General features: G+C 45.1%; 1 protein-coding gene across 1 annotated transcript; it reads right to left on the bottom strand.

The window, feature by feature from the left end:
• Positions 1-1,825: 1,825 nt before the first annotated feature.
• On the bottom strand, positions 1,826-26,572 carry LOC139230355 (zinc-binding protein A33-like). The gene is made up of 6 exons (XM_070862183.1): positions 26,186-26,572; positions 18,240-18,333; positions 17,668-17,903; positions 15,738-15,760; positions 15,524-15,639; positions 1,826-2,470 (listed from the first exon to the last, which is right to left on the bottom strand). The coding sequence occupies exons 1-6, from the start codon at positions 26,558-26,560 to the stop codon at positions 1,899-1,901; spliced, it is 1,416 nt and encodes a 471-aa protein (XP_070718284.1). The 5' UTR covers positions 26,561-26,572; the 3' UTR covers positions 1,826-1,898.
• Positions 26,573-27,433: the final 861 nt, after the last annotated feature.

Below are 27,433 nucleotides of genomic sequence, written 5' to 3'. Positions count from 1 at the left end.
ACAAGCAGAGTGACAAGCAGAGAGTGGAGGGGTCGATAAAGGTGGTGGTGAGGTAGAGCTATGAGTCATCAGCGTACATGTGGAACCTCAGGTTGTGTTTTCTGATATTGTCAGTGAGTGACAGCATGTAGATGAGCAATAGGAGGGGGCCAAGAATAGTACCTTGGGGGACACCGGGAGGAGAATCCATAGCAGGTGGTTCTCTGGCTGTGATTGGATAGATAAAAAACAGGCGACGGGAACTGATAACATCTGTTAGCCAAATGATGTACTGTGTCCCTAAATATAATGTGTGTTCTGGCCTGTTGAATCAGACATGACAACATATATGTGGAATAATATCAATTGAAGCTTTATTTGCGAGAGACTTGAAGCAAAGCAGCAACATGTCACAGCAGGTAGAGGACATCGTACAACAGTCCCACCATAAGACAGCCTCAGCTAACAGAGCACAGTGATCACAATGATTGTCTCTGTCCTGGGAACTACGCCAACCAAGGCTTCTTCTGTGGAGGATTCACTGTAGCTGGGATCCTAAAATCAAACTATTTTGGGTGCTGGGAAAAGGCAGATATTTAGATTATTGCAGTTATTACCAGGTGGGATTTTCCCAGACCCTGTGGGTATTTATCGGTGATTATCGGCTGGGATTTTCCCAGACCTTGAGGGTATTTATCGGTGATTATCGGGTGGGATTTTCCCAGACCTTGAGGGTATTTATCGGTGATTGTCTGGTGGAATTTTCCCAGACACTGCGGGTATTTATCGGTGATTATCGGGGTGGAATTTTCCCAGACCCTGCAGGTATTTATCGGTGATTATCGGGTGGGATTTTCCCAGACCCTGCAGGTATTTATCGGTGATTATCGGTGGCATTTCCCAAACCCCGCGGGTATTTATCGGTGATTATCGGGTGGGATTTCCTAGACCCTGCGGGTATTTATTGGTGATTATCGGGTGGGATTTCCCAGATCCTGTGGGTATTTATCGGTGATTATCGGGATGGGATTTTCCCAGACCCTGCAGGTATTTATCGGTGATTATCGGGTGGGATTTCCCAGATCCTGTGGGTATTTATCGGTGATTATCGGGATGGGATTTTCCCAGACACTGCAGGTATTTATCGGTGATTATCGGGGTGGAATTTTCCCAGACCCTGCAGGTATTTATCGGTGATTATCGGGTGGGATTTTCCCAGACCCTGCAGGTATTTATCGGTGATTATCGGTGGGATTTCCCAGATCCCGCGGGTATTTATCGGTGATTATCGGGTGGGATTTCCTAGACCCTGCGGGTATTTATCGGTGATTATCGGGTGGGATTTCCTAGACCCTGCGGGTATTTATCGGTGATTATCGGGTGGGATTTCCCAGATCCTGTGGGTATTTATCGGTGATTATCGGGATGGGATTTCCCAGACCCTGCGGGTATTTATCGGTGATTATCGGGATGGGATTTCCCAGACCCCGCGGGTATTTATCGGTGATTATCGGGATGGGATTTCCCAGATCCTGTGGGTATTTATCGGTGATTATCTGGTGAGATTTTCCCAGACGCTGCGGGTATTTATCGGTGATTATCGGGTGGGATTTTCCCAGATCCTGTGGGTATTTATCGGTGATTATCGGGATGGGATTTCCCAGACACTGTGGGTATTTATCGGTGATTATCGGGTGGGATTTTCCTAGACCCTGCGGGTATTTATCGGTGATTATCGGATGGGATTTTCCCAGACTCCTGCTCCACTGCCGGGACCTGGCACTCACCGGGTGAGTCAATGGGTGGAGTATCGGGATGGTCCACTGCGGTTTTCCAATAAGCTTCAGGCTGCCTGCGAGGTCTCGCCGGAGGTGCCGAGTCTGGGAATATTGTGCCTGGTGTAAGAAGCTGTTTTATTTTTATAAAGGGATAAAACCCTCATCCCCCTGGATTGTTACTGTCCGGGGACAGATTTTCAGCAGGGCTGAGTTTTTTCCCCCATCAGTGACACATGGACTGAAGTAAGGATAGAGTTTCTCAGTGAATGTACCAGTGAAAGTGTAGATAAGGGACTTGTTATCTGAGTTATAAAAGGACACCTTCCCTCCCTCATAATCCAGGCAGACTCCAATCTTTCTCGGGTTCACACTCAGCTCTAAGTGTTTCACTGATTGGTCACAAGCCCAGTATTTATTCCCCTCTCTCAGTCTCACTGCCCAGTATCCGTTACCTGGATTCAGGGTGATTCCACCCTTCCTGTTGCTGGACTCCTTGGCCACACCCACATCCCACTTAGTCTTGTTCCCCACCTCCACCTCCCAGGAATGTTTCCCTGATGTGAATCCCTCCGATCCCAGGACACAGGGACAGGGATCAAATCTCTCCGGATTGTCGGGGAGCTGCTGCCTTTTCCCGGTGTGTCTCACGGTGCTCAGGTCCTCAGACAGGAGAAGGTCAGGATGGGCTGTATTAGGGTCCAAGGTGACTGGAGCTGGCAACAGATGGACACAGATAGAAAGTTAGTCACTCACTGTAACTTTCACAGCCGGTTCGTGATTGGTCAAATCGGCAATGATCCACTATTAGAAATTCATCCTCAGGGGAGACTTTCAGCAGTGCACAGGGAAAACGGGAAAACACTGCCGGGGAAAGGTTTTACCGAGCGGGCACACCCTGCAGTGAGAGAGAGAGGGACAGAGAGAGAGAGAGAGAGAGTGAGGGAGAGAGAGAGTGAGAGAGGGAGAGAGAGACAGAGAGAGGGAGAGAGAGAGAGAGAGTGAGAGAGAGGGAGGGAGAGGGAGACAGAGAGGGAGAGAGAGACAGAGAGAGATACAGAGAGAGGGACAGAGAGGGAGAGAGAGAGGGAGGGACAGAGAGGGAGAGAGAGAGGGAGAGAGAGAGAGTGAGAGAGAGGGAGGGAGAGGGAGACAGAGAGGGAGAGAGAGACAGAGAGAGATACAGAGAGAGGGACAGAGAGGGAGAGAGAGAGAGAGGGACAGAGAGGGAGAGAGAGAGGGAGAGAGAGAGGGACAGAGAGGGAGAGAGAGAGAGAGAGAGAGAGAGGGAGAGAGAGGGAGAGAGAGGGACAGAGAGGGAGAGAGAGGGAGAGAGAGAGAGAGAGAGGGAGGGAGAGGGAGACAGAGAGGGAGAGAGAGACAGAGAGAGATACAGAGAGAGGGACAGAGAGGGAGAGAGAGAGGGAGGGACAGAGAGGGAGAGAGAGAGACAGAGAGGGAGAGAGCGAGACAGAGAGAGAGAGAGAGAGAGAGAGGTTGGGAGAGAGAGGTTGGGAGGGAGAGAGAGAGACAGAGAGGGACAGAGAGGGAAGGAGAGAGAGAGACAGAGAGGGAGAGAGAGGGAGGGAGAGGGAGACAGAGAGGGAGAGAGAGACAGAGAGGGAGAGAGAGGGAGGGAGAGGGAGACAGAGAGGGAGAGAGAGACAGAGAGAGGGGGGGAGAGGGAGACAGAGAGGGAGAGAGAGACAGAGAGAGAGAGGGTGAGAGGGAGAGAGACAGAGAAGGAGAGAGAGGGAGAGAGAGAGACAGAAAGGGAGAGAGAGTGAGGGGGACAGAGAGGACAGAGAGTGAGAGGGCGCGCATGTGCGACTGGCAGAGAGAAAGAATGAGAGACAGAAAGAGAGAGGGAGAGAGAGAGCGACTGGACCCCAGGACTGCACTGAATCAGGGTCTGCAATATAAACTGTCGGAAATAGAGACAGGCAGCAGGGAGGAGGTGAGAAGGGGGTACGGCTCCCCATGAGAGAACAGTGGATAAAATGACATTATTGCAGCATCTGGCCAGATACAGACCGAGTACCTTAAAATATACAAAATGGCAGTGGGATCAGTTAAACTGCAGTCAAAATAATATAAAAATATGCACACCTGCAAGATTACGTAAGCTATAACAAGGCATTTTCTTTTCCAAGTTAATTGTTATTTTAACTCTGATTGTGACATGTATAAAATTGTACAGATTATTTTCTGTGTAATAACTGCAAAGAATGTTTATTGGTTTCAGTATTTAAAATAACTGGCAGCAGAACCAAGAGAATTGTTCCTCTTCACCCACAGATACACTGATGGAAATGTGTTTGGTGTAAAGTTTGTATCATTTGTAAAGTTAGTTGTTCAATAACACTCCTGTTAGCCTGTGCTACTTTCTGAATGTGGATGAAGGGGGTGTTTCAGCCCACGTACAATCAGAGCCAATTCCACCAGCAATGCCTGGTACGGGACAGATCGGAGTGAGATGGAGCAACTGGTGTGGCTCTCACTTCACTATTTTGGACCAATAATGATTTCAACAGACAGCGCTGTTCGCAGGGATTAGAGTATGTTATACATTCGAGTGTGGTGTAAAATGCAATATGGGCGATATTTTCACTCTTACACACCGACACAGCTATGAAGATTGGATCTCACCACTTAGGCAGCTTATCTCAAAATATATTCTCCATCACAGAGCAGAAGGAAAATACCGTGTCTGACCTCCTGTATTTGCAGTATTGTCTGGGGTTATCTCCATCACAGTGTATTGTGATCTAGAACAAAAAGTGCCAAGGAAGGGATCTGGGCCTTAAAATATCATGGTTCACACATGGTCGACAAGACATTTAAGTGAAGTATAACATGTACACAAATTCATTATTGACGAAAGGATGTTTGTGTCGACTTTCACACAAGGTCAGTTCAGTTTTGGTCACACTGACCATTAACACTTTTATATTTAAACACATTGTCATCCTATCTAGTGACGATGTCTGGAATTGTCCAGCAGCCGAGGTTTGCTGAATAAATAAACTAATTGCAAATATAATCATTTAAGTTAATTATATGCTGCAAATTCCTGAATAAGTGTGGCAAACAAATGATCCTCTTCACACAACAGGAGAGAAAGTACCTACAGGTAGTGATCAGATAGGCAAATGGAAAAGGGATAAACAGTCAGGAGGATTGAAAGAAACTGAGACAGAGAAAGTAAAGGACTAGGTCAGTGAACTGAACGAGAAAATATAATTAACAGCTTCCAGTCGTTACACACGTAGAACTGGTCAATATCAGTGTGATGTCACTGAATACACTTCTACCTGATGAACAATTAGATTGGGTAAAATTAAAATCATTCTGGTTAAATACACGGAATGTAATACTGCCTGTGGTGTGGCCTAACTATGGTATTCAGTCACTTTACTTGATGTAGTCACTGTCCTGAGAATAGGATCCCATTAAATTATTACAATTGTACATTTACAGTCTCAGCCTTTGTAAAGATTGAGCTGTGAGACAGTGCACTGATGCACAAAATGTTCTCAGGTATCAACATTTAACTTCAACAGTTATTGTATTTATTATAAAAACAGAAAATGTTAGAAATATACCGCACCATAAAAAAGCTCCTGAAACAAGAAGAGACAAATTAACATCTTGGGTGTGGACCCTTCATCAGAACTGAAAACTGAAATATAAGTAAATCCCTGAGCAAAGAGGGAGAAAGAAATAGCAGATACTGCAATCACAGAGAGAACATTAATGGACTGATTGACCTGCTCACTGCAGGAAGTCTGAAATGTAAACAGGAAATGATGCAACCACAGACCACACCCACATTTCACGTCACCTCTCACTGCAGTATTTTATTCATTTCTTTCCAATTTCTTCCAAATCTTGCCTCTTTTCCTGAAGAGAATCTTTCCCATGTTTTCTCCCAATCTTAGCTGGCTGCACACTTTGATTCTTTTTATCTGTGGTTTGTTTGTCTCTTTATTCCACCTGCACAGAGTTATACTTATCTTCCAGTCTTCAGTTCCAAAGTAGGATGTAACTAAAACACGAGTCTGTTTTTTATCGAATGCAGACTGATAAAAGCATAAAATTCTATCAATGCCTACATTTCAGAATTCCAACACTCAGTTTTTGTCTTTTACTTTTATTTGTCCCATTATGTATTGACATTGTCAGGAATATTTCATCATCCTTACAGCTAACTGCAGTAATCATGTTTATTTTTAATCCATTCTTTTTGTGAATGTTCTTGTGCTTGTTACAGTCTGGGCTGTCCACCTCCCTCTTTATTGGTGTGAACATCAAATTGCAGTTTCCTTAAGCAGGCTATGTGTTCTGTGCAGGAGCTCATAGACTTCCAGAACTCAGAGACTAGGTGGCCAAAATTCAGGTATGTCAGAAAGCCGGAGCACCTATGAGGATCCGACCTGCTTTTACTGCTGGGATGTCCGAAGCGGCTGGAGGATTTTCAAAGTCCCACCGGAAGTCGGTCATAGTGGGGGCGGGAGATCGACAGGAAGGAGCTGAATTTGTGTCGGGACCGGGACTCCGCCGCTATCAATCAGCGGTGGAGTAGTGGTGATGTCACAGCGCGCGTGTGTCACCACGCTCTCTCCCTCCGTTAAAGGGGAGAGCGTCTGTCAGTATTATATCTTCAGCCACTGGGCCACCAGGGAGGGTTTCGGCCGGGCCAGCGGTCTGGCACCCAAGAGGGGGTACAAGGCTGCCCGTTAGTGGCCCGGCCAAACCCAGGGGCACTATCTTGCCGGCCGATTGGGAAGCGCTTGCGGCGGTCATCAGGATCGGGGCGGAATCGGGACCAGGCCGAAAAATCCCCGACCTGAATCTGGGTCGGGGCGGTCATTTGACAACAAAGCGGCGGTCACGGGATTCCGCCACATGGCCCCCACAAACGGTCAGTAATGGGTCTCTCGGAGACCCTGAATTTTGGCCCCGAGGTGTCAGCCATGGCTCAGTGCGAGCACTCTCACCTCTCAGAAGGTCATGGGTTCAATCCCACTCCAGAGACTTGAGCACAAAATGCAGGCTGACATTCCAGTGTAGTACTGAGGAGTGCTGCAGTGTCAGACGATAAAATTACCCTGAGAATGGTGAGATGTAGCAATTTGAAGGAAAAGCAACACAGAGATTCACTGATAGGGAAGAGAATCTCATCAGTGGAGAAAACTGAGAGAAGTCAAGGAATCGAAGAATGCTAAATGACAGCATCAGGCCTGTCCGTGCCAGTGTCTTTGATTGCGATGTGAGGGGCTGGATTCTCTCCAGTTGCTGGTTTAGCCCACGTGTCTCTGCCACTAACCCACTGATGTCCTGGGACCCTAATTATTCAGACAGGACGAGTTAGGAGCTGTGATAGTGTTCCTCATTGAGAGACTGAGTTAGCAGGGAGGGAATAGAGCGCTGTTGCAGCCTGTTAATTACAGGGCAGGCGACTTCTAAATCAGCAGGAAACACAAGTGGCAAGGTGTCTGAAGGAACAGCAGTAAGGGCTCCCTGATTCTCTGATACATCTACAGAAGTGTGTCAGCATTTATTCATTGAAAGCACTGCGCTATAATTGGTCCTCCTGTCTCTGACTACTGGTTTTGTACCACATTCTCCCCTTACTGTGTACCCTCCTCATGCTGTGCGAATGGATATACTTCCCACGTCCTCATCATCATCCCCTTCCAGTAGCAGCAAGCTTGTCTTCACTGCGATATTATGGTGTACCTCGCAAGCTGCAGTGATTCTGGAGACTCTCGACAGACTGTATTGCAGGGCTCGACTAGATTTATCCAGGCATCGAGAAACCAGGCTTCAAAATGCTTACAGTCTTCTCCATCGCACTTCTTGCACTGACATGGGCCTCATTATGTCCAGTGTCCCCCTCTGTAGAAACCTTACTGCAGTTGTAAGTCATGACTGCTGGGGATAACCCTGATCACCAATCAACCACCTTGATACTTGATTTGAGTCACAGGGGCTGGTATGGTAGATTATCACATGATGAAAGCATCAAGACAGATTCCCAGAGAATGGGTTTGATGTTCAGTATAAGGTTATATGACATGCACACTGACTGCACATGAATCAAATGAAAACATTTCCTGTTCATGATATTGAGCAGGTTTTCATATGGGGCTTTGATATGCATTCAGTCAATTGCTCCATTTACCAGTTGGTACCTGTTACGTCCAGAATGAACGAATCGAACGGAGTACTGTAGAGGTGACAGGATCGAACCAAGTCGGCATAGATTTATGAAAGGGAAATCATGCTTGACGAATCTTCTGGAATTTTTTGAGGATGTAACCAGCAGAGTGGACAAGGGAGAACCAGTGCATGTGGTGTATTTGGACTTTCAAAAGGCTTTTGACAAAGTCCCAGAGAAGAGATTGGTGTGCAAAATCAAAGCGCATGGTATTGGGGGTAATGTACTGACATGGATAGAGAACTGGTTGGCAGACAGGAAGCAGAGAGTCGGGATAAACAGGTTCTTTTCAGAATGGCAGGCAGTGACTCGTGGAGTGCCGCAGGGGTCAGTGCTGGGACCCCAGCTCTTTACAATATACATTAACGATTTAGATGAAGGAATTGAGTGTAATATCTCCAAGTTTGCAGATGACACTAAACTGGGTGGCAGTGTGAGTTGTGAGGAGGACGCTAAGAGTCTGCAGGGTAACTTGAACAGGTTAGGTGAGTGGGCAAATGCATGGCAGATGCAGTATAATGTGGATAAATGTGAGGTTATCCATTTTGGGGGCAAAAACACGAAGGCAGAATATTATCTGAATGGCGGCAGATTTGGAAAAGGGGAGGTGCAACGAGACCTGGGTGTCATGGTTCATCAGTCACTGAAAGTGGGCATGCAGGGACAGGAGGCGGTAAAGAAGGCAAATGGTATGTTGGCCTTCATAATTACGGCATTTGAGTACAGTAGCAGGGAGGTCTTACTGCAGTTGTACAGGGCCTTAGTGAGGCCTCACCTGGAATATTGTGTTCAGTTTTGGTCTCCTAATCTGAGGAAGGACGTTCATGCTATTGAGGAAGGCAAGCGAAGGTTCATCAGACTGATTCCAGGGATGGCTGGACTGTCATATGAGGAGAGGCTGGATCAACTGGGCCTTTATTCACTGGAGTTTAGAAGGATGAGAGGGGAGCTCATAGAAATGTATAAGATTCTGATGGGACTAGACAGGTTAGATGCAAGAAGAATGTTCCCGATGTTGGGGAAGTCCAGAACCAGGGGACATAGTCTAAGGATAAGAGGTAGACCATTTAGGACTGGGATGAGAAGAAACTTCTTCACTCAGAGAGTTGTTAACTTGTGGAATTACTTGCCGCAGAGAGTTGTTGATGCCAGTTCATTGGATATATTTAAGAGGGAGTTAGATATGGCCCTTATGGCTAATGGGATCAAGGGGTATGGAGAAAAAGCAGGAAAGGAGTACTGAAGGAATGATCAGCCATGATCTTATTGAATGGCAGTGCAAGTTCGATTGGCCGAATGGCCTACTCCTGCACCGATTTTCTGTGTTTCTATGTGAGTAAGTGTGACCTTAGTCTCTTTATTCTAATTCCAGAGTGTTGGTACATCATCGGAGGCCAGCTTATATACATTGCTCCCAAGGGATGCTGGGATCCGTTGGGACTCCATCATATATGCCCTCTGGTGGCGGTAGAATGCTGGTTACATAGTGTTGCATACATAACAGTACCCTACTGTTATATATACACAAACTTGTATTTACTCTGTACAGCCACCAGAGGACTCATACCCTGGAGTCCAAAGGAATCCCATAATCCCTTGGGAGCACAGGTATTTAAGGAGGCCTCACAGGTTGGAGAGGCACTCTGGAGACCTGCAATAAAAGACTAAGTTCACACGTTACTTTGAGCTCACAGTATTCAGTCTGACTCTTTCCCCATACATAACAACTGGCGACGAGATACAGATAGCGAACCCAAAGATGCAGAGAACAGTGGCCATCCTGGAAAAATTGTCAGAGGGAGATGATTGGGAAACTTATGTGGAGCGACTCGGCCAATACTTCGTAGCAAATGAGCTAGATGTGGAAGAGAACGCTGCCAAATGAAGGGCGATCCTCCTCACTGTCTGTGGGGCACCAACGTATGGCCTCATGAAGAATCTGCTCACTCCAGCGAAATCCACGGAGAAATCGTACGATGATTTGTGCACACTGGTCCGAGAGCATTTGAACCCGAAGGAAAGCGTTCTGATGGCGAGGTACCGGTTCTACACCTACAAAAGGTCTGAAGGCCAAGAAGTGGCGAGTTATGTCGCCGAGCAAAGATGCCTTGCAGGACATTGCGAATTTGAAGGACATTTGGAGCACATGCTCAGAGCCTTTTTCGTACTTGGCATTGGTCACGAAACCATATTTTGCAAACCTTTGACTGTAAAGACCCTAACCTTGAGTAAGGCCATAGCGATAGCCCAGGCATTCATTGCCACCAATGACAATACGAAGCAAATCTCTCAGCACACAAGTGCTGCTACAAGTACTGTGAACAAAGTGATGTTGTTTTCGAATCGTAACGTACAGGGCAGGGCACACATACCTGCAGCTGAACGTCTGCTTATGTCTGAGTCCACCATCTAGGGTGATGAATGCTAGGCCATTAACACCTTGTTGGCGCTGTGGGGGTGATCATCGTTTCCATTCATGCCGATTCATAGGGTACATTTGCAAGGGCTGTGGAACAATGTGACACCTCCAATGAGTTTGCAGGCGAGCTGCAAATGCTGTTAAACCTGCAAACCACCATGTTGCATAGGAGGACAGATCCACGGAGGATCACGACAAACCAGAGCCTCAGACTGAGGAGGCAGAGGTACATGGGGTGCACACATTCACCACGAATTGTCCCCCGATAATGCTGAATGTTGAACTAAATGGACTTGCGGTGTCAATGGAACTGGACGCAGGCGCGAGTCAGTCCATCATGGGCAAAAAGACTTTAGAAAGATTGTGGTGCAACAAGGCCTCAAGGCCAGTCTTAACTCCAGTTCGCACGAAACTGAGAACTTACACGAAAGAACTGATTCCTGTAATCGGCAGTGCTACCGTAAAGGTCTCCTACTATGGAGCGGTGCACAAGCTATCACTCTGGGTGGTACCGGGCGATGGTCCCACGCTTCTCGGCAGGAACTGGCTGGGAAAGATACGCTGGAACTGGGACGACGTCCGAGCGCTATCGCCCGCTGACAACACTTCGTGTGCCCAGGTCTTAAACAAATTTTCTTCACTGTTCGAACCAGGCATCAGGAAATTCGAAGGAGCAAAAGTGCAGTTCCACCTAATTCCGGGGGCGCGACCCATCCATCACAAGGCGAGAGCAGTACTGTAGACGAAGAGAGAAAGGGTAGAGATCGAACTAGATCGGCTGCAAAGAGAGGGCATCATTTCACCGATCGAGTTCAATGAGTGGGCCAGTCCTATCGTCCCAGGCCTCAAGGGAGACGGTACCGTCGGAATTTGTGGCGATTACAAAGTAACTATCAATCGTTTCTCCCTGCAGGACCAATACCCACTACCAGAGGCCGATGACCTCTTTGCAATGCTGGCGGGAGGAAAGACGTTCACGAAGCTGGATCTGACTTCAGCCTACATGACCCAGGAACTGGAGGAATCATCGAAGGCCCTCACCTGCATCAACACGCACAAAGGTCTTTTTCTTCATAACAGATGCCCATTTGGAATCCGATCAGCTGCGGCGATATTCCAGAGAAACATGGAAAGCTTCCTGAAGTCGGTCCTGCACACTGTGGTCTTCCAGGATGAAATGTTGGTTACAGGTCGGAACACAGTCGAGTATTTGCAGCACCTGGAGGAGGTTCTTAGTCTACTCAACTGCGTGGGGCTCAGGTTGAAATGCTCGAAGTGCGTTTTCCTGGCACCTGAAGAGGAGTTCTTGGGAAGGAGTATTGCGGCGGACGGCATCAAGCCCACCAATGCGAAGACGGAGGCAATCGAGAACGCACCGAGGCCACAGAATGTGATGGAGCTGCGGTCGTTTCTGGGACTCCTGACCTACTTTGGTAACTTCTTACCGGGTCTTAGCACACTGTTGGAACCACTGCATGTCTTACCACAAAAAGGGGACGAATGGGTTTGGGGCAAAAACCAAGAAAATGCCTTTGTAAAAGCGAGGAAATTGTTAAGCTCAAACAAATTGCTTGTGTTGTATGATCCATGTAAGCGTTTGGTACTAGCATGTGATGCGTCATCATATGGTGTTGGGTGTGTATTGCAATAAGCTAATGATTTTGGGAAACTGCAACCGGTTGCTTATGCATCCAGGAGTCTGTTTAAGGCTGAGAGAGCCTACAGCATGATTGAGAAAGAAGCGTTAGCGTGTGTCTATGGGGTAAAGAAAATGCATCAATACCTGTTTGGGCTAAATTTCGAATTGGAAACTGACCATAAGGCACTTATATTCCTTTTTTCCGAGAGTAAAGGGATAAATACCAACGCATCGGCCCACATCCAAAGATGGGCACTCACGTTGTCCGCATACAACTACGCCATCCGCCACAGGCCAGGCACAGAAAACTGCGCCGATGCTCTCAGTAGGCTGCCACTGCCCACCACGGGGGTGGAAATGGCGCAGCCCGCAGATCTAGCCATGGTTATGGAAGTATTTGAGAGTGAGCAATCACCCGTCACTGCCTGGCAGATCAAAAGCTGGACAAGCCAGGGCCCCTTATTATCTCTTGTCAAAAGCTGTGTGCTTCACGGGAGCTGGTCCAGTGTCCCAGTGGAAATGCAGGAAGAGATAAAGTCGTTCCAGCAAAGATGAAAATGCCGATACAAGCAGACTGCCTTCTGTGGAGCAATCGAGTAGTGGTCCCCAAGAAGGGCAGAGACACCTTCATCAATGACTTCCACAGTACCCACCCAGACATCGTAATGATGAAAGCGATAGCCAGATCCCACGTGCAGTGGGCCGGTATCAATGCGGACTTAGAGTCCTGCGTTCACAGATGTAATACATGCTCACAGTAAAGCAATGTACCCAGGGAGGTGCCGCTAAGTTTATGGTCTTGACCCTCCAAACCGTGGTCTGGGGAACACGTCGATTCTGCAGGCTCGGTCTTGGGTAAAATGTTCCTTGTGGTTGTAGACGCGTATTCCAAGTGGATTGAATGTCGGCTAGCACGTCCGCTGCCACTACTGAAAGCCTGCGGGCCATGTTTGCCACTCACGGCTTACCCGATGTCCTGGTGAGCGACAACGGGCCATGTTTTACCAGTGCTGAGTTCAAAGAATTCATGACCTGTAACGGGATCAAACATGTCATATCTGCCCCGTTTAAACCAGCGTCCAATGGTCAGGCAGAGAGAGCAGTGCAAACCATCAAGCAAGGCTTCAAGAGGGTAACTGAAGGCTCACTGCAGACTCGCCTATCCCGAGTCCTGCTTAGCTGCCGCATGAGATCCCACTCGCTCACTCTGATCCCACCTGCTGAACTGCTCATGGAAAGAGCACTTAAGACAAGGCTCTCGTTAGTTCACCCTGATCTACATGAACAGGTAGAGAGCAGGCAGCTTCAACAAAGTGCATACCATGATAGCGCAAATGTGTCACGCGAAATTGAAATCAATGATCCTGTGTTTGTATTGAATTATGGACATGGTCCCAAGTGGCTTCCCGGCACTGTCGTGGCCAAAGAGGGGAGCAGGGTGTTTCGGGTGAAACTTTCTAATGGACTCATTCACCGGAAACACTTGGAGCAAATCAAACTCAGATTCACGGACTATCCTGAGCAACCCACATTGGACCTTACCTTTTTTGATCCCCCAACATACACACCAGAGGCAACCGGCACCACGGTTAACCACGAAGCAGAACCCATCATCCACAGCAGCCCAGCGAGGGCCCAACCAATGATTCAACAATACCAGCTTTCACACCGAGACTATCAACCAGGGCAAGAAGGGCCCCGATCGACTCACATTGTAAACAGTTACACTATTGACTTTGGGGGTGAGGGTGGAGTGTTGTTATAGATGCAAACATGTATTTACTCTGTACAGCCACCAGAGGGCTCATTCCCTGAAGTTCCAAGGGATCCCATAATTCCTTGGGAGCACAAGTATTTAAGGTGGCCTCACAGGTTGGTGAGACTCTGGAGACCTGCAATAAAAGACTACGGTCACACTTTACTTTGAGCTCACAGTCTTCAGTCTGACTCTTTCTTCATACATTATACCTACCTGCCTGAAGCACTGGACAGATTGCCCTCATTGTTTTCTGGTTCCATTGGGAAGAAAATGAAGTGAATGAGCCCCATGAGGATATCATCAGTCAACTTTTTTATCCAATGGTGCATGACCAATGTGGTAAAGATGACCAGATGCTGGTTGGAAGGATCCAGATCCAGATGTAAAAACATTGAAGACAGCCGTGAATTTGACTGCCAGACAGTACTACTGTCCCAGTGGATGTGAGCTTCAGGTCATCAGTAAGCAGAGGACAAATCTCCCGCAAAAGCCTCTGGGGGAGGGCTGCACCATCCTAGGAGGTGAGGCACTGAGAAGTCCATGTGGGAGCCTTCTTGGTCATCAGCCCTGGTGAGTGGGTATCCTTCCTTAGTGGTGGGATTAAGTTGGGTCGAGTTAGGGGTTAAGTTGGGGAAAATAGTGAGGGAGGGTTGACCACCCACATTGTGGTGGAGTGGGCTCTGGGTGAACATTCAGGACAGGCCGTATTTTGTTGAGGACAATTGTGGTGTAATTTTAAACCGGCGGAGTTGAGGCAGTCGCATTTACCGCCTGTTTAACTGAGATTAGCGCCCCACAGTGGGATGTGAATCATAGAATCATAGAAACTTACAGCACAGAAGGATGACATTTATCCCTTCATGTCCCTGCTGGGATTTTGAAAGAACAGTCGTATTTAGGCCCACACCCCACATTTTGTCCATAACCCTGCGAGGTCTTCATCCTCAAGTACTGTCCAACACCTTTACAGGTAGAGTGTTGCGATTCCAACAACTCTGAGTGAAAACATTTCTGCTCATCTCCCATCTAGATCTTTTGCCAATGATTTAAAATCTATGAACTCTGGTTATTGACAATTATTAAATCATAGGCCAATCCAGACAAAGAAATTTGACTGTCCCACTCACTCCCCTACTCTTTAATATGGTCTTATGAAGCAATTATCTAATTTCCTTTTAAAGAATTTACGGACTCTGCTTCCCGTGTCCTGGTGTCCAGTGTTGCTGAAGACATTGGGGTATTTAACATTTAAAGACTAGATTCCCAAATGTAATCAATCGCTGATTGACCGTGAGCTTTCAGAAAACCCGCCTCCAGCAAAAGCAGCAGCAGTTTTCAGTTTTCAAATGTAGCTCCTCATGTCCCTGACCGTTCTGACCCGTCCACTGGCACCGAACTTTGGCTCCCGATTCGAGCGGGATATACATTGTCTCCGACTCACAATATGGAAATACCCAAGACTCCAGGATTTGGGACAGGGTCAGGGACCCATCCACGGGGCAGGCGGAAGATCAGTATATCTCACATCTGCCCCCAAAACACCTCCACCAGAATTTCATCAAACATGTCAAATGGGAGCAGATCTGACAATTATGTATTTTACCAGAAAACTGACTGAAAGTATAATCTCGTCAGTTACACATACAATGAGATATTTATTATAAAAAGACAGGTCCCGTCTACTAACAGAGAGCTGTTTAATAGCTGGTGTCAAGAAGCTCACACCCACCTGTATTAATCACCATCAGCATCTTTCTCCACACTCTGTACTGCAGTGACCCAATGTACTTCCCCACATTGATTAAAGGGGAAACTTTCTGTGGCTCTGGGAGAGTTCGCTTCGCTCTGAAACAGGAGATAAAGGGCAGTGTTGGATCATTCCAGGGTGGGCGAGAAATGTTAGAAATTAAAATATCGGCTCAAATCAAGGCTGTAAATTATACCTTTTCTCTGTTTCTGGAAATTTCTGCAGAACAAGAACAATTATTACTGTTTGTGTTTAGAGAACATTTTATCACAAAAATAAAGTAACAGGCTGGATTCCACAGAAAAGTACATTGTAAATATGTAAAGTTATTGGGCTGCCTCTTCCTGCCCTCACTGTACTGTGAGTTACTCCACAACATTACAACTGACTCGATCTGACTGCACAACACAACTCACAGCTACAATACAATTGTCACATTCTGAAGTCTCAAATTACTGAAATTAAAATATTATTTAAAGACAGTCCCTTTAACCTATTCAAGTTGTAACTTGCTCGTGTCCTTTGCCCAAAGGGGATGAATGTATCTGTGAATCTATACCAGTGCTGTCCAATAGAAATGGCATCCGAGCCACTGGTTTGACCAGACACCATTTTAGCCACAGGCACTAATTTCAGTTGAAAACTCCTTACACACTCACACAATATAGGTGTTTCATGTGTATATTTACTGAACAAACATCGATCACCAATCAATAATCAAGAAGTAAAGCACGCACAACAACCACAAAATACTGGCACACTCTGCTTCTCATCATAGGTGGTTGGTATTATTTTGTTCAGTGAGTGAGTTTTATATCAGTGAGTGAGGTAGAACAAGTCTAGCGAACGATAGACCAATTAGCTAAACGTCAGTGGTAGGAAAGAGAATGGAATCTGTACTCAAAGATGTAACAGAAAAAGATCTAGAATCTGGAAATAGAATGAAGAATAGTCAGCACAGATTTCACAAGGGGAGATCATGCTTGACCAACCTTACTGAATTCTTTGAAGTAACAGAAAGGGTAGATAAGGGGAATTCAATAGACACCATTTTGGGATTTTCAAAGGGCCTTTGATAAGATACCGCATAATAGACATGTGACTAAAGTCAGAACATGTGGAGTCAGGGGACAAGTGGCAGAATGGAGAGCAAGTTGACTAAACAGAAAATTGAGAGTAGGAATTAAAAGTAGTTACTGAGTTTGGCAAATAATCTTCAATATCGGCAAGTGTGAGGTGGCACATATCGATAGGAAGAAAAGGAGGCCACATACTCCTTGAAAATAAGTCTAAATGGGGAAGTGGACCAGAGGGATCTGGGAATACCAGATACACAAATCATTAGAATTAGTGACACTGGTTAATACGGCCATAAAAGCAAACAAAGCACAGGGGTCATTTCGAGAGAATGGAGAAGCAGAGAAGTGATGTTAAACTTGTATAGAACCTTGGTTAGACAACACTTGGAGTACTGTGAACAGTTCTGGTCTCCATATTAACAAAAAAAAGATAGAAACACGAGAGAAGGTGCAAAAAAGATTCACGAGACAGATACCAGAACTGAGAGGTTGTACCAATCAGGAAAGAATGAACAAGCTGGGGCCCTTTTCTCTAGAAAGGAGAAGACTGAGGGGTGACCTGACCTTTAAGATTATGAAAGGGTTTGCTAGACGTAGAGAAGCTGTTTCCACTTGCAGGGGAGATCAGAACTGGGGACATAAGTATAAGAAAGTCACTAATAAATCCAATAGGGAATTCAATAACTTACATTTATGTAGCACCTTTAACATAATAAAATTTCTTTACCCAGAGAGTGGTGAAGGAGGAACATGCTACCATATGGAGTGGTTGAGGTGAATACTATAAATACATTTACGGGGAAGCTCGATAAACACGAGGGAGAAAGGAATAGAATATGTTGATGGGCTTAGGTTACGAAGGGTGGGAGGAGTCTGTGGAATACAAACACCAGTATGGATCTGATGGGCTGAATGGCCTGTTTCTGTGCTGTAAATACTGTGTAATTCAATGTAATATTCTAGGTTTTGATGGCACACCCTGCACGATCTCAAAGACTGTGTCAAAGAGGGACTAAGGAAATAAAAAACACATAAATATACAGCTACTGTTAAAAACTTGATGCTGTCCTGTTCACTCAGCTCTTGTTCAATATCCTGAACAGTGTCTGAAAGCGATGAGATTTCCTCCGTTATCTTCTCAATCCTCCCCTCCATCTCCCGACTGTTTTTCTCTTTCTCCAGTTTCAGATCTTCCAACACAGTCTTCTCTTCCTCACAGAGAAACTGGTGAAGTTTTTCAAATTCACATTTAATCTGTTTCTCTGTATTTATGCCTTGGTCTTTTGGGAAATAGTGAGATTGGAAAAAAACAAATGAGCATTTTAAAAAGGTTTTGCAGTTCTCTTCATGCAAGAATATTTTAGAGATAAACATTCCCTGATGCAGTGAAATCTAGTTAATGGGGACCAGATGATAATTTATTCAGAAGCGGGAGCTCTAACTGAGGATCGAACTGCTGTATTTTCTTTAACCGCGGTTTCACCAGCACAAGGGAAGTGTCCGCGATAATTCAATGATTCGCTAAAGTGAGATTTTACTTTGGTAATGGACATTCAACGGTTCAAAGAGAAACAAATCGTGATTGGAAAATATAGAACAAAGTGACATCAAATGTACCTGAATGTGGGCCAAAGTTTTCACATAATCACTTTTTACAGCATCACATTCCTCCTTCTTGTCCCGGACCGGCCTCAGTAAGGTTCGCAGTTCCTCCTGAACAAAGATCAGTTAATTTGTGCACTTTGTGCCATAAACAGCTGATAATTAAATACCATTTAGTTTAATCAAAGAAAATTCTCAGAGCATTCATTCCCTGGAATATAGATTAGGGTTGATCTAATTGAGGTGTTTAAGATGATTAAAGGTGTTGATGGGGTAGATGGAGAGAAACGATTTCCTCTGGTGGGAGAGTCCACAACAAAGGGACAGAACCTTAAAATGAGAGCCAGGCCGTTCAGGGGTGATGTCAGGAAGCACCTCTTCACACAAAGTGTGATGTCAATCTTTAACTCACCCGAAAGCCTGTAAGGCTGGGGGTCAATTAAAAACTGAGTTTGATGGATTTTTGTTGGGCAAGAATATTAAGGATTACAGAACCAAGGCAGATAGATGGAGTTAAGATGCAGGTCAGCCATGATCTAACTGAATGGCAAAACAGGCTCAATGGGCTGAATGACTTGTTCCTGTTCCTATGTAGAGTTCTCAGAATTTTACATTACCTTGTTTTCTTTACATTCAGCAGTTTCTGAAGTAGATTTTCAGCTTCCTGTCTGCAATAAAACTTGCATTAGGGATTGGCTCACCACTTCAGGAACTACCTAATCCCACTTCCTTTACATCATGAATGTGTGGTCCGAGATATGAATTTAATAGAGAATTTGTGAGGCTTTATTTTTTTGTTTTAAACTGATTTAAAATACTGCCCGGAAATTAATTCGACTATTATTGTACTTACACTTCTGGAACTATGCTGCTGAACTTATTTCTTTTCTTACTAATAAACAACCATGCAGTAGATGCCATTACACCTATGAGTGAATACCACAGGAGTTAAGTGCTCTACTCAGAACTCTTACATGGCAAGCGAGCCCCAGGTGGGCAGAGGAAACATTTCAATGACACCCTCAAACCCTCCTTGATAAAGTGTAACATCCCCACCGGCAGCTAGGAATCCCTGGCCCAAGACCACCCAAAATGGAGGAAGAGCATCCGGGAGGGCGCTGAGCACCTCGAGTCTTGTCGCCGAGAGCACGCAGAAACCAAGCGCAGACATCGGAAGGAGCGTGTGGCAAACCAGTGGAAGCAAGTCTTCCTCAATTGCCTATGATGATGATGACTGCTTTATAATACAATGTTATTCCAGTGAGTCGCTCATATCTCAATGTGTCACAGTAAAAAGTGTCAAATCGCAAATTGTCCATCATACTCCTCCCTGATTGGCTGAAATAACTATGCTCTGTTGTTAACCATGTTGATTCACACAGGTGAGAGGTAGGAGATTTGTCCAATCAGGAACTACTGATCCACCTAGAACCAACCAATTAAGTTGTTCTGTTTTTCAAAATCCTACCAATCAGGAGCCAGAAATTGCAACAAAATGAACCAAGAAAAGTTACTCAAACCTTTCTTTTCAGATTTATTTGCACTGCCAGGTTGTTTCCCCAGCTAGCCCAACAGATACAGGCGAAAAACACAGTTTACCGATAGTATTGCCAAGAGGAGGTGGAAGATATCGGTATTTTCCATTTGGAAGCTGGTGACGGAGTTGGGAGAAAGAATTCGGAAACCCACCCCACAGAGCCTCCGAGTGTGCAGAGTCTCCAACTACGTCACAACAATGCTGACATGGCACTTTACAATGGTAAATGTTCACAGAAAGCATAACCAAAATGATGGTGATAGGAAGTTCGATTGAGGACAGCCGCTATGTGCCCCCCACAAGATTTTTAGTAATATATAGATAACATAACAAGCATACAGAAACTGAAACAATGACATAGAAAGTACAGCACAGAAACAGGCCATTGGGCCCAACTGGACCGTGCTGGTGTTTATGCTCCACTGGAGCCCCCACCCCTCTTCATCTACAGAAAGGAAAAGGATGTGGGGTAGTGTTGCTGGTTAAAGAGGAAATTAAAGCAATAGTGAGGAAGGACATTAGCTTGGATGATGTGGAATCTGTATGGGTCGAGCTGCGGAATACCAAAGCGCAGAAAACACTAGTGGGAATTGTGTACAGACCACCAAACAGTAGCAGTGAGGTTGGGGACAGCATCAAACAAGAAATTAGGGATGCGTGCAATAAAGGTACAGCAGTTATCATGGGCGACTTTAATCTACATAAAGATTGGGCTAACCAAACTGGTAGCAACACAGTGGAGAAGGATTTCCTCAAGTGTATTAGGGATGGTTTTCTGCACCAATGTGTCGAGGAACCAACTAGAGGGCTAGCCATCCTAGACTGGGGGATGTGTAATGAGAAAGGACTAATTAGCAATGTTGTTGTGCGAGGCCCCTTGGGGAAGAGTGACCATAATATGGTAGAATTCTTTATTAAGATGCAGAATGACACAGTTAATTCAGAGACTAGAGTCCTGAACTTAAGGAAAGGTAACTTTGATGGTATGAGATGTGAATTGGCTAGAATAGAATGGCAAATGATACTTAAAGGGTTGATGGTGGATAGGCAATGGCAAATATTTAAAGATCACATGGATGAACTTCAACAATTGTACATCCCTGTCTGGAGTAAAAATTAAATGGGGAAGGTGGCTCAACCGTGGCTAACAAGGGAAATTAAAGATAGTGTTAAATCCAAGGAAGAGGCATATAAATTGTGCAGAAAAAGCAACAAACCTGAGGACTGGGAAAAATTTTGAATTCAGCAGAGGAGGACAAAGGGTGTAATTAGGATAGGGAAAATAGAATATGAGAGGAAACTTGCCGGGAACTGGCTGCAAAAGCTTCTGTAGATATGTGAAGAGAAAAAGATTAGTGAAGACAAATGTAGCTTACTTGCATGCAGATTCAGGTGAATTTATAGTAGGGAACAAAGAAATGGCAGACCAGTTGAACAAATACTTTGGTTCTGTCTTCACGAAGGAAGACTCAAATAACCTTCCGGAAGTACTAGGGGACCGAGGGTCTAGTGAGAAGGAGGAACTGAAGGATATCCTTATTAGGCAGGAAATTGTGTTAGGGAAATTGATGGGATTGAAGGCTGATAAATCCCCGGGGCCTGATAGTCTGCATCCCATAGTACTTAAGGAAGTGGCACTAGAAATAGTGGATGCATTGGTTATCATTTTCCAGCAGTCTTTCGACTCTGGATCAGTTCCTATGGACTGGAGGGAAGCTAATGTAACACCATTTTTTAAAAAAGGAGGGAGAGAAAATGGGTAATGAAAGACTGGTTAGCCTGACATCGGCAGTGGTGAAAATGTTGGAATCAATTATTAAAGATGAAATAACAGCGCATTTGGAAAGCAGTGACAGGATCGGTCCAAGCCAGCATGGATTTATGAAAGGGAAATCATGCTTGACAAATCTTCTGGAATTTTTTCAGGATACAACTAATAGAGTGGACAAGGGAGAACCAGTGGATGTGGTGTATTTGGACTTTCAAAAGGCTTTTGACAAGGTCCCACACAAGAGATTGGTGTGCAAAATTAAAGTACATGGTATTGGGGGTAATGTACTGACATGGATAGTGAACTGGTTGGCAGACAGGAAGCAGAGAGTCGTGATAAACGGGTCCTTTTCAGAATGGCAGGCAGTGGCTAGTGGGGTGCCGCAGGGCTCAGTGTTGGGACTCCAGCTATTTACAATATACATTCGTGATTTGGATGAAGTAATATCTCCAAGTTTGCAGAAGACACTAAACTGGGTGGCGGTGTGAGCTGTGAGGAGGATGCTAAGAGGCTGCAGGGTGACTTGGGCAGGTTAGGTGAGTGGGCAAATGCATTGCAGATGCAGTATAATGTGGATAAATGTGAGGTTATCCACTTTGGGGGCAAAAACATGAAGGCAGAATATTATCTGAATGGCAGCAGATTAGGAAAAATGGAGGTGCAACAAGACCTGGGTGTCATGGTACATCAGTCATTGAAAGTTGGCATGCAGGTACAGCAGGTGGTGAAGAAGGGAAATGGTATGTTGGCCTTCATAGCTAGGGGATTTGAGAAAAGGAGCAGGGAAGTCTTACTGCAGTTATACAAGGCCTTGGTGAGGCCTCAACTGGAATATTGTGTTCAGTTTTGGTGTCCTAATCTGAGGAAGGACATTCTTGCTATTGAGGGAGTGCAGCAAAGGTTCACCAGACTCATTCCCAGGATGGCTGGAGTGACATATGAGGCGAGACTGGATCAACTGGGCCTTTATTCACTGGAGTTTAGAAGGATGAAAGGGGATCTCACAGAAACATATAAAATTCTGACGGGACTGGACAGGTTAGATGCAGGAAGAATGTTCCCGATGTTGGGGAAGTCCAGAACCAGGGGACACAGTCTAAGGATAAGGGGTAAGCCATTTAGGACTGAGATGAGGAGAATCTTCTTCACTCAGAGAGTTGTTAACCTGTAGAATTCCCTACTGCAGAGAGTTGTTGATGCCAGTTCGTTGAATATATTCAAGAGGGAGTTAGATATGGCCCTTACGGCTAAAGGGATCAAGGGGTATGGAGAGAAAGCAGGAAAGGGGTACTGAGGTGAATGATCAGCCATGATCTTATTGAATGGTGGTGCAGGCTCAAAGGGCTGAATGGCCTACTCCTGCACCTATTTTCTATGTTTCTATGTTTCTACCCCCATCAGCATAACTGTCTATTCTTTCCTCCCCCAACTACTTATCTAGCTTCCCCTTAAATCTATTTATGCTCTTTGCCTCAAGTACTCATTGTGGTAACCAGAAATGCAAGGGTATGCATATCAGGAAAGGATGAACAGGCTGGGTCTCTTTTCTCTTGAAAACAGACTGAAGGGTGACCTAACAGAGGTCTTTAAAATTATGAAATGTTTTGATATAGTTGATACAGAAAGAATATTTAACTTGTGGGGAAGAGAATAACTGGAGGCCGTCAATATAATATAGTCACCAAGAAATCCAATAGGGAATTCAGAAGAAACTTCTTTACCAAAAGAGTGGTGAGAATGTGGAACTCACTACCACAGGGAGTGGTTGAAGTGAATAGTATAGATACATTTAAGGGGAGGCTGGACAAGCATATGAGGGAGAACGGAATATAGGGTTATGCTGATAGATTTCGATGACGCAAGATGGGAGGAGGCTTGAGTGGAGCAAAAATGCTGGCATGGACTGGTTGGGCCGAGTGGTCTGTTTCTGTGCCATGTATCCTATGTAATCCTATGTAAGTTCCACATTTTTCCTGAATTGAACAGAAAGTGCAAAGCTTGGCTGATATACAAATGTCAATAGAACCCAGAATAATTCAACTCACTTCTCCTGCTGGACTAAAAATAATGAAATGTCTGTTCTGAATCAGATCTGAAACAAAAAGAGTGACTGAAGCAGCCTGATTGACAAGTAACGTTCCCCCCAAAAAATCAGCTGATTGCCATATTGGCCATTGAAGCACAACACAGCTTCTTTACTAATACTACTTTACCCTGCTACAGTTTTATATATGTAGGCATCAAACCCACAAGACCCAATGGTAGTAAGCAAGGTAGATTTAGCTGTGAGCTCTGAAACCTTGCACTGACTGGTGAAGGGTACATCTCCAAAACATTACAACCTGCCTTTGCTCTTTACAGATATTAACTGACTGGATACTTATTTCTAGCATTTTCTGTTTTTATTATCGGTTCCATCATTCTACGTTTTTAGCAGAACGTGAAACTCTCACTTTCTTATGGAACAACAATACAAACGCAAGCCTGTGTTCAGGGTGAAATATTTCAAAAATCCAAGCACTTTACATATAAATGACCCAGACTGTTGAACAATCCAAATCTACTGATGTAAAATGTTTATGATCACTTTGTCACTCGATTTGAAGAGTGTCACAGCACAAATCACAAGATAATTACAATATGTGGGTGTTCCCACTTGGGAGAGCTCAAGGCTGGAGGTCAGAAATGTAAGATGGTTACTAGTAAATCCAATGGGGAGGGTTCGGGAGCGATTTCTTTATCCAGAGAGGGGTTGGGATGTGGAACTCGCTACCACAGAGAGTGTTTGCAGCGATAGGGTGAGAGGAGGCTTGTCTGGAGCATAAACACTGGCATGGACCAGTTGAGCCGTATGGGCTGTTTCTGTGTGTAAATTCTGTGTAATTCTGTGTACTGCTCTCGTTCCAGGTAGACAGCTCACATCCTGCAGGGATTGTCCTGAAGACACGAATGGCCAGTCACCTTCTTAGTGAACAAACACCTACGACTACAATCGCACTGTGACCTACAAACCGCATCTTTGTTTGTCTGTCTCTGGTTTTCTATCTACCTTTCCTTCTCTGATCTTATTACCTTCTACCTACAATAGCCGAGGGGTTATGTTACTGGACTAATAATCCAGGGAAATTGATCACATATCTCACTGGCAGATTGAGAATTTGAATTCAGTTTAAAAAGCTGGTACCAGTAAAAGTGGCCATGATGTTGTTGGATTGTCATAAAAATCAAACTGCAGACCTTACCCAGTCTGGCCTATATGTGACTCCAATCCCACACCAATGGGGTTGGCTCGTAACTGACCTTTGAAGTGGCCTAGCCATTCAGTTATATCAAAACTGTTGCAAAGAGTACGACGACAGTGGTTCAACCAGATCCACCACCACCTCAGGGCAAATAATGCTTCCTTGCCAGCAACAGCACATCCTGAGAATTCTTTATAAACTGGGCCGTGCCTGGTATCTGTTCACTAATTATAATCTCGAGTAGCTTCACAGGGTTTCTGACCTTTCTTGCTTCTTTCAGCAACCTTAACCCACCCAGCATTCCCATATCCTTGGCTTCCTCCAGCACTTGTCCCTCTATGATGAGAATCTGCTGCTGATTGTACTGGTCTCCAGCTACAGTCCCTGAAGGTTCCCTCTCGAGGTCTGATCCTATCCTGGCCTCATCACTCACTAAATCTAATTCTACCCACTCGCCCTCAGAACATCTCTTGCCTTCTCTCCCCTGTAAATTGCTGCATATCGAAGGTGATAAATACTTTTCAGTTAATGATTAATATACACTTTTCATATCTCTTCACCTTTGTATTATGGTATCAGTCTTTCTCCTTTATAATATTACACAATAACCACACATCATGGAATCCATCTTAGTTATAACTTTCTCAGCTGTTTCCCGAGTTCTATTTCTCCTGTTGTCCCTTTAGGTTATACTTTACTTTAATACCAACCATTCCCTTTTAATTTTCCTTCTGTCCGCTATCGCTATTTTTACCTTTCACTTCTCTCGGGTTTTCTTTACTGTATCTGTTCTCTGGTGATGTGCTTTGTCCCCTAATTCACACAGGGGGATTCTTTCACCTTAGTTCTCCTCTGTCCCTTTCCCCTTAACTTCTCAAGTGCTTTCCCGTTAAATCTGCCTCTGCCTGTGCTGTCCTTTAAGAAAATACCCAGAGTAATTGATCTGTTTCTGTTTCCTGGTCCCTGTTGTTTTCCTGATTGCTGAAACATTGCGCTGTTCCGGACACTTTGAAGGAAGTTTAATAAGTTCATGTCGACATTAATCGCTTCACATCTGGAATATAAACAGGAGACACGTTCCACAGATCATCACTCGCCACGGAGACAGGATCGGTATCGATCTGAGAGCATACTGTACAAGAGATTTCACTTTGTATTCCAAGGACTGATCAATTTACACTGATCTATTAAAGTGGTGTTTGGAATAAAGTGAAACTCTCACTTCCTGTCCCTGGTTCCTTCAGCAGCGATACAAATGGCAGTCCGTGTAAGGACTGAGTCATTAAATAAACACAAACACATTATCTAAAGTGCTTTAAGTATTGAGAGACGCTCAAACCCGAATCTGTGAACACTCCCTGTTCAGGATTCTGTTGCCTGTGACTATATTTATTTTACACGATATTAACTCACCTTAAACTCTTCAGTTGCTTCTTCCAGTGGCAGTACCTCGTGGTTTTGATGACTTTTTGAACTCTGACAAACGAGACAGATGGGCTGTTTGTCAGTTTTACAAAATAATTTCATCTTCTCCTTGTGGCGGCTGCATTCCTGCTGATTTTGATCACTTTTACCACTTTTTACAAATGTCTCCACGATGTTGGCGAGGGTGCGGTTGGGTCTCAGGGGCCTGGAGGAAGTCTCCTTTCTGCAGACGGGACAGGCGACAGGGACAGAGCTCTCCCAGTACCGGGTTATACAGGATCGGCAGAAGCTGTGATCACAGTCCAGTGAGACAGGGTCTTTATACAGATCATGGCACACAGCACAGGAAAGTTCACCTTCCATCTCTAAATACTGGTCACCTTACACTGTGCCCCAAGTCAAATGGTGATCAATGTAAAATGAAATTCTTACAGTTTCTGTTCCTGATTCCAGCAGCAACATTATAAACAACAGCCCAGAAAAGGGCAGGGAACAGTGATAAATATAGACGATTGCTGACAAACCAGGCTGGCTGGTTCACTCGTTTTGTTCAGCGAACGTGCCACGCCTTCCCAGTCTGGGCTAAAGGTATCTCGGTTACTGTAAGAATACAGATATGTTTTACATGATTCCAATACAGAACAAAGACACAGCAGCTAATCTGGACAGAATTGATTGAAACTGTGTGCTGGCAGGCTTTTGATCACAGCAGGGGCAAGTGTAAGAGAAGGCAGTTACTCCAGGATAAATAAGGCAATAGGTTCATTTTACTATAGAGCATAACATCAAAGATTTGTATAACAAAGACCATGGATGCTAAACTGGGCTGTGTAGTGCCCGCTTTTTAGTTGCTATGCTGCAACATAAGACTCGATATTGGGTCCGAGATGCGCGCGCACAGTTCCGATCGGAAGTGTGTAGGATGCCATCTTGGTAAAGGGGTTTGTGTGCACATGCCCAATGACCATGGGCAGCATGCAGAGCAGCGAGGTGATGGCGCGAATCAGAGTGCAGAGTGCAATGCTGATGTGAAGCCACTTCTGCCATTTTTAAACTACTCACTCCACCCAACACCCTGTCTTAACCGCGCACAGCTGAACAAGGCATGAAAGAAGGAAGACTTGCATTAATATTGAGCCTTTCACCCAACGTCACAAAGCGCTTTACACTCAATGAAGTACAAAACTCCCCTCGGGCTGTACTTGTAATTTCTTTTTTGTGTACATGGAGCACCAT

Source organism: Pristiophorus japonicus, chromosome 19, assembly GCF_044704955.1.
Source record: "Pristiophorus japonicus isolate sPriJap1 chromosome 19, sPriJap1.hap1, whole genome shotgun sequence".
In the NCBI taxonomy this organism is placed as follows: domain Eukaryota; kingdom Metazoa; phylum Chordata; class Chondrichthyes; family Pristiophoridae; genus Pristiophorus; species Pristiophorus japonicus.
Note: the sequence above shows the minus strand (reverse complement) of the source record. Positions and strands in the feature narration are given on the sequence as shown.

What these genes read in the sequence shown, in the direction of transcription:
- LOC139230355 (XM_070862183.1), bottom strand. Translation starts at nt 26,560, where the DNA reads ATGGAAGGTGAACTTTCCTGTGCTGTGTGCCATGATCTGTATAAAGAC. An exon ending in AAGCAACTGAAGAGTTTAAG is followed by an intron (nt 18,334 to 26,185) that starts GTGAGTTAATAT and finishes ATCTTTGTTCAG; the next exon opens with GAGGAACTGCGAACCTTACT. An exon ending in TTTCCAGAAACAGAGAAAAG is followed by an intron (nt 15,640 to 15,737) that starts GTATAATTTACA and finishes CTCCTGTTTCAG; the next exon opens with AGCGAAGCGAACTCTCCCAG.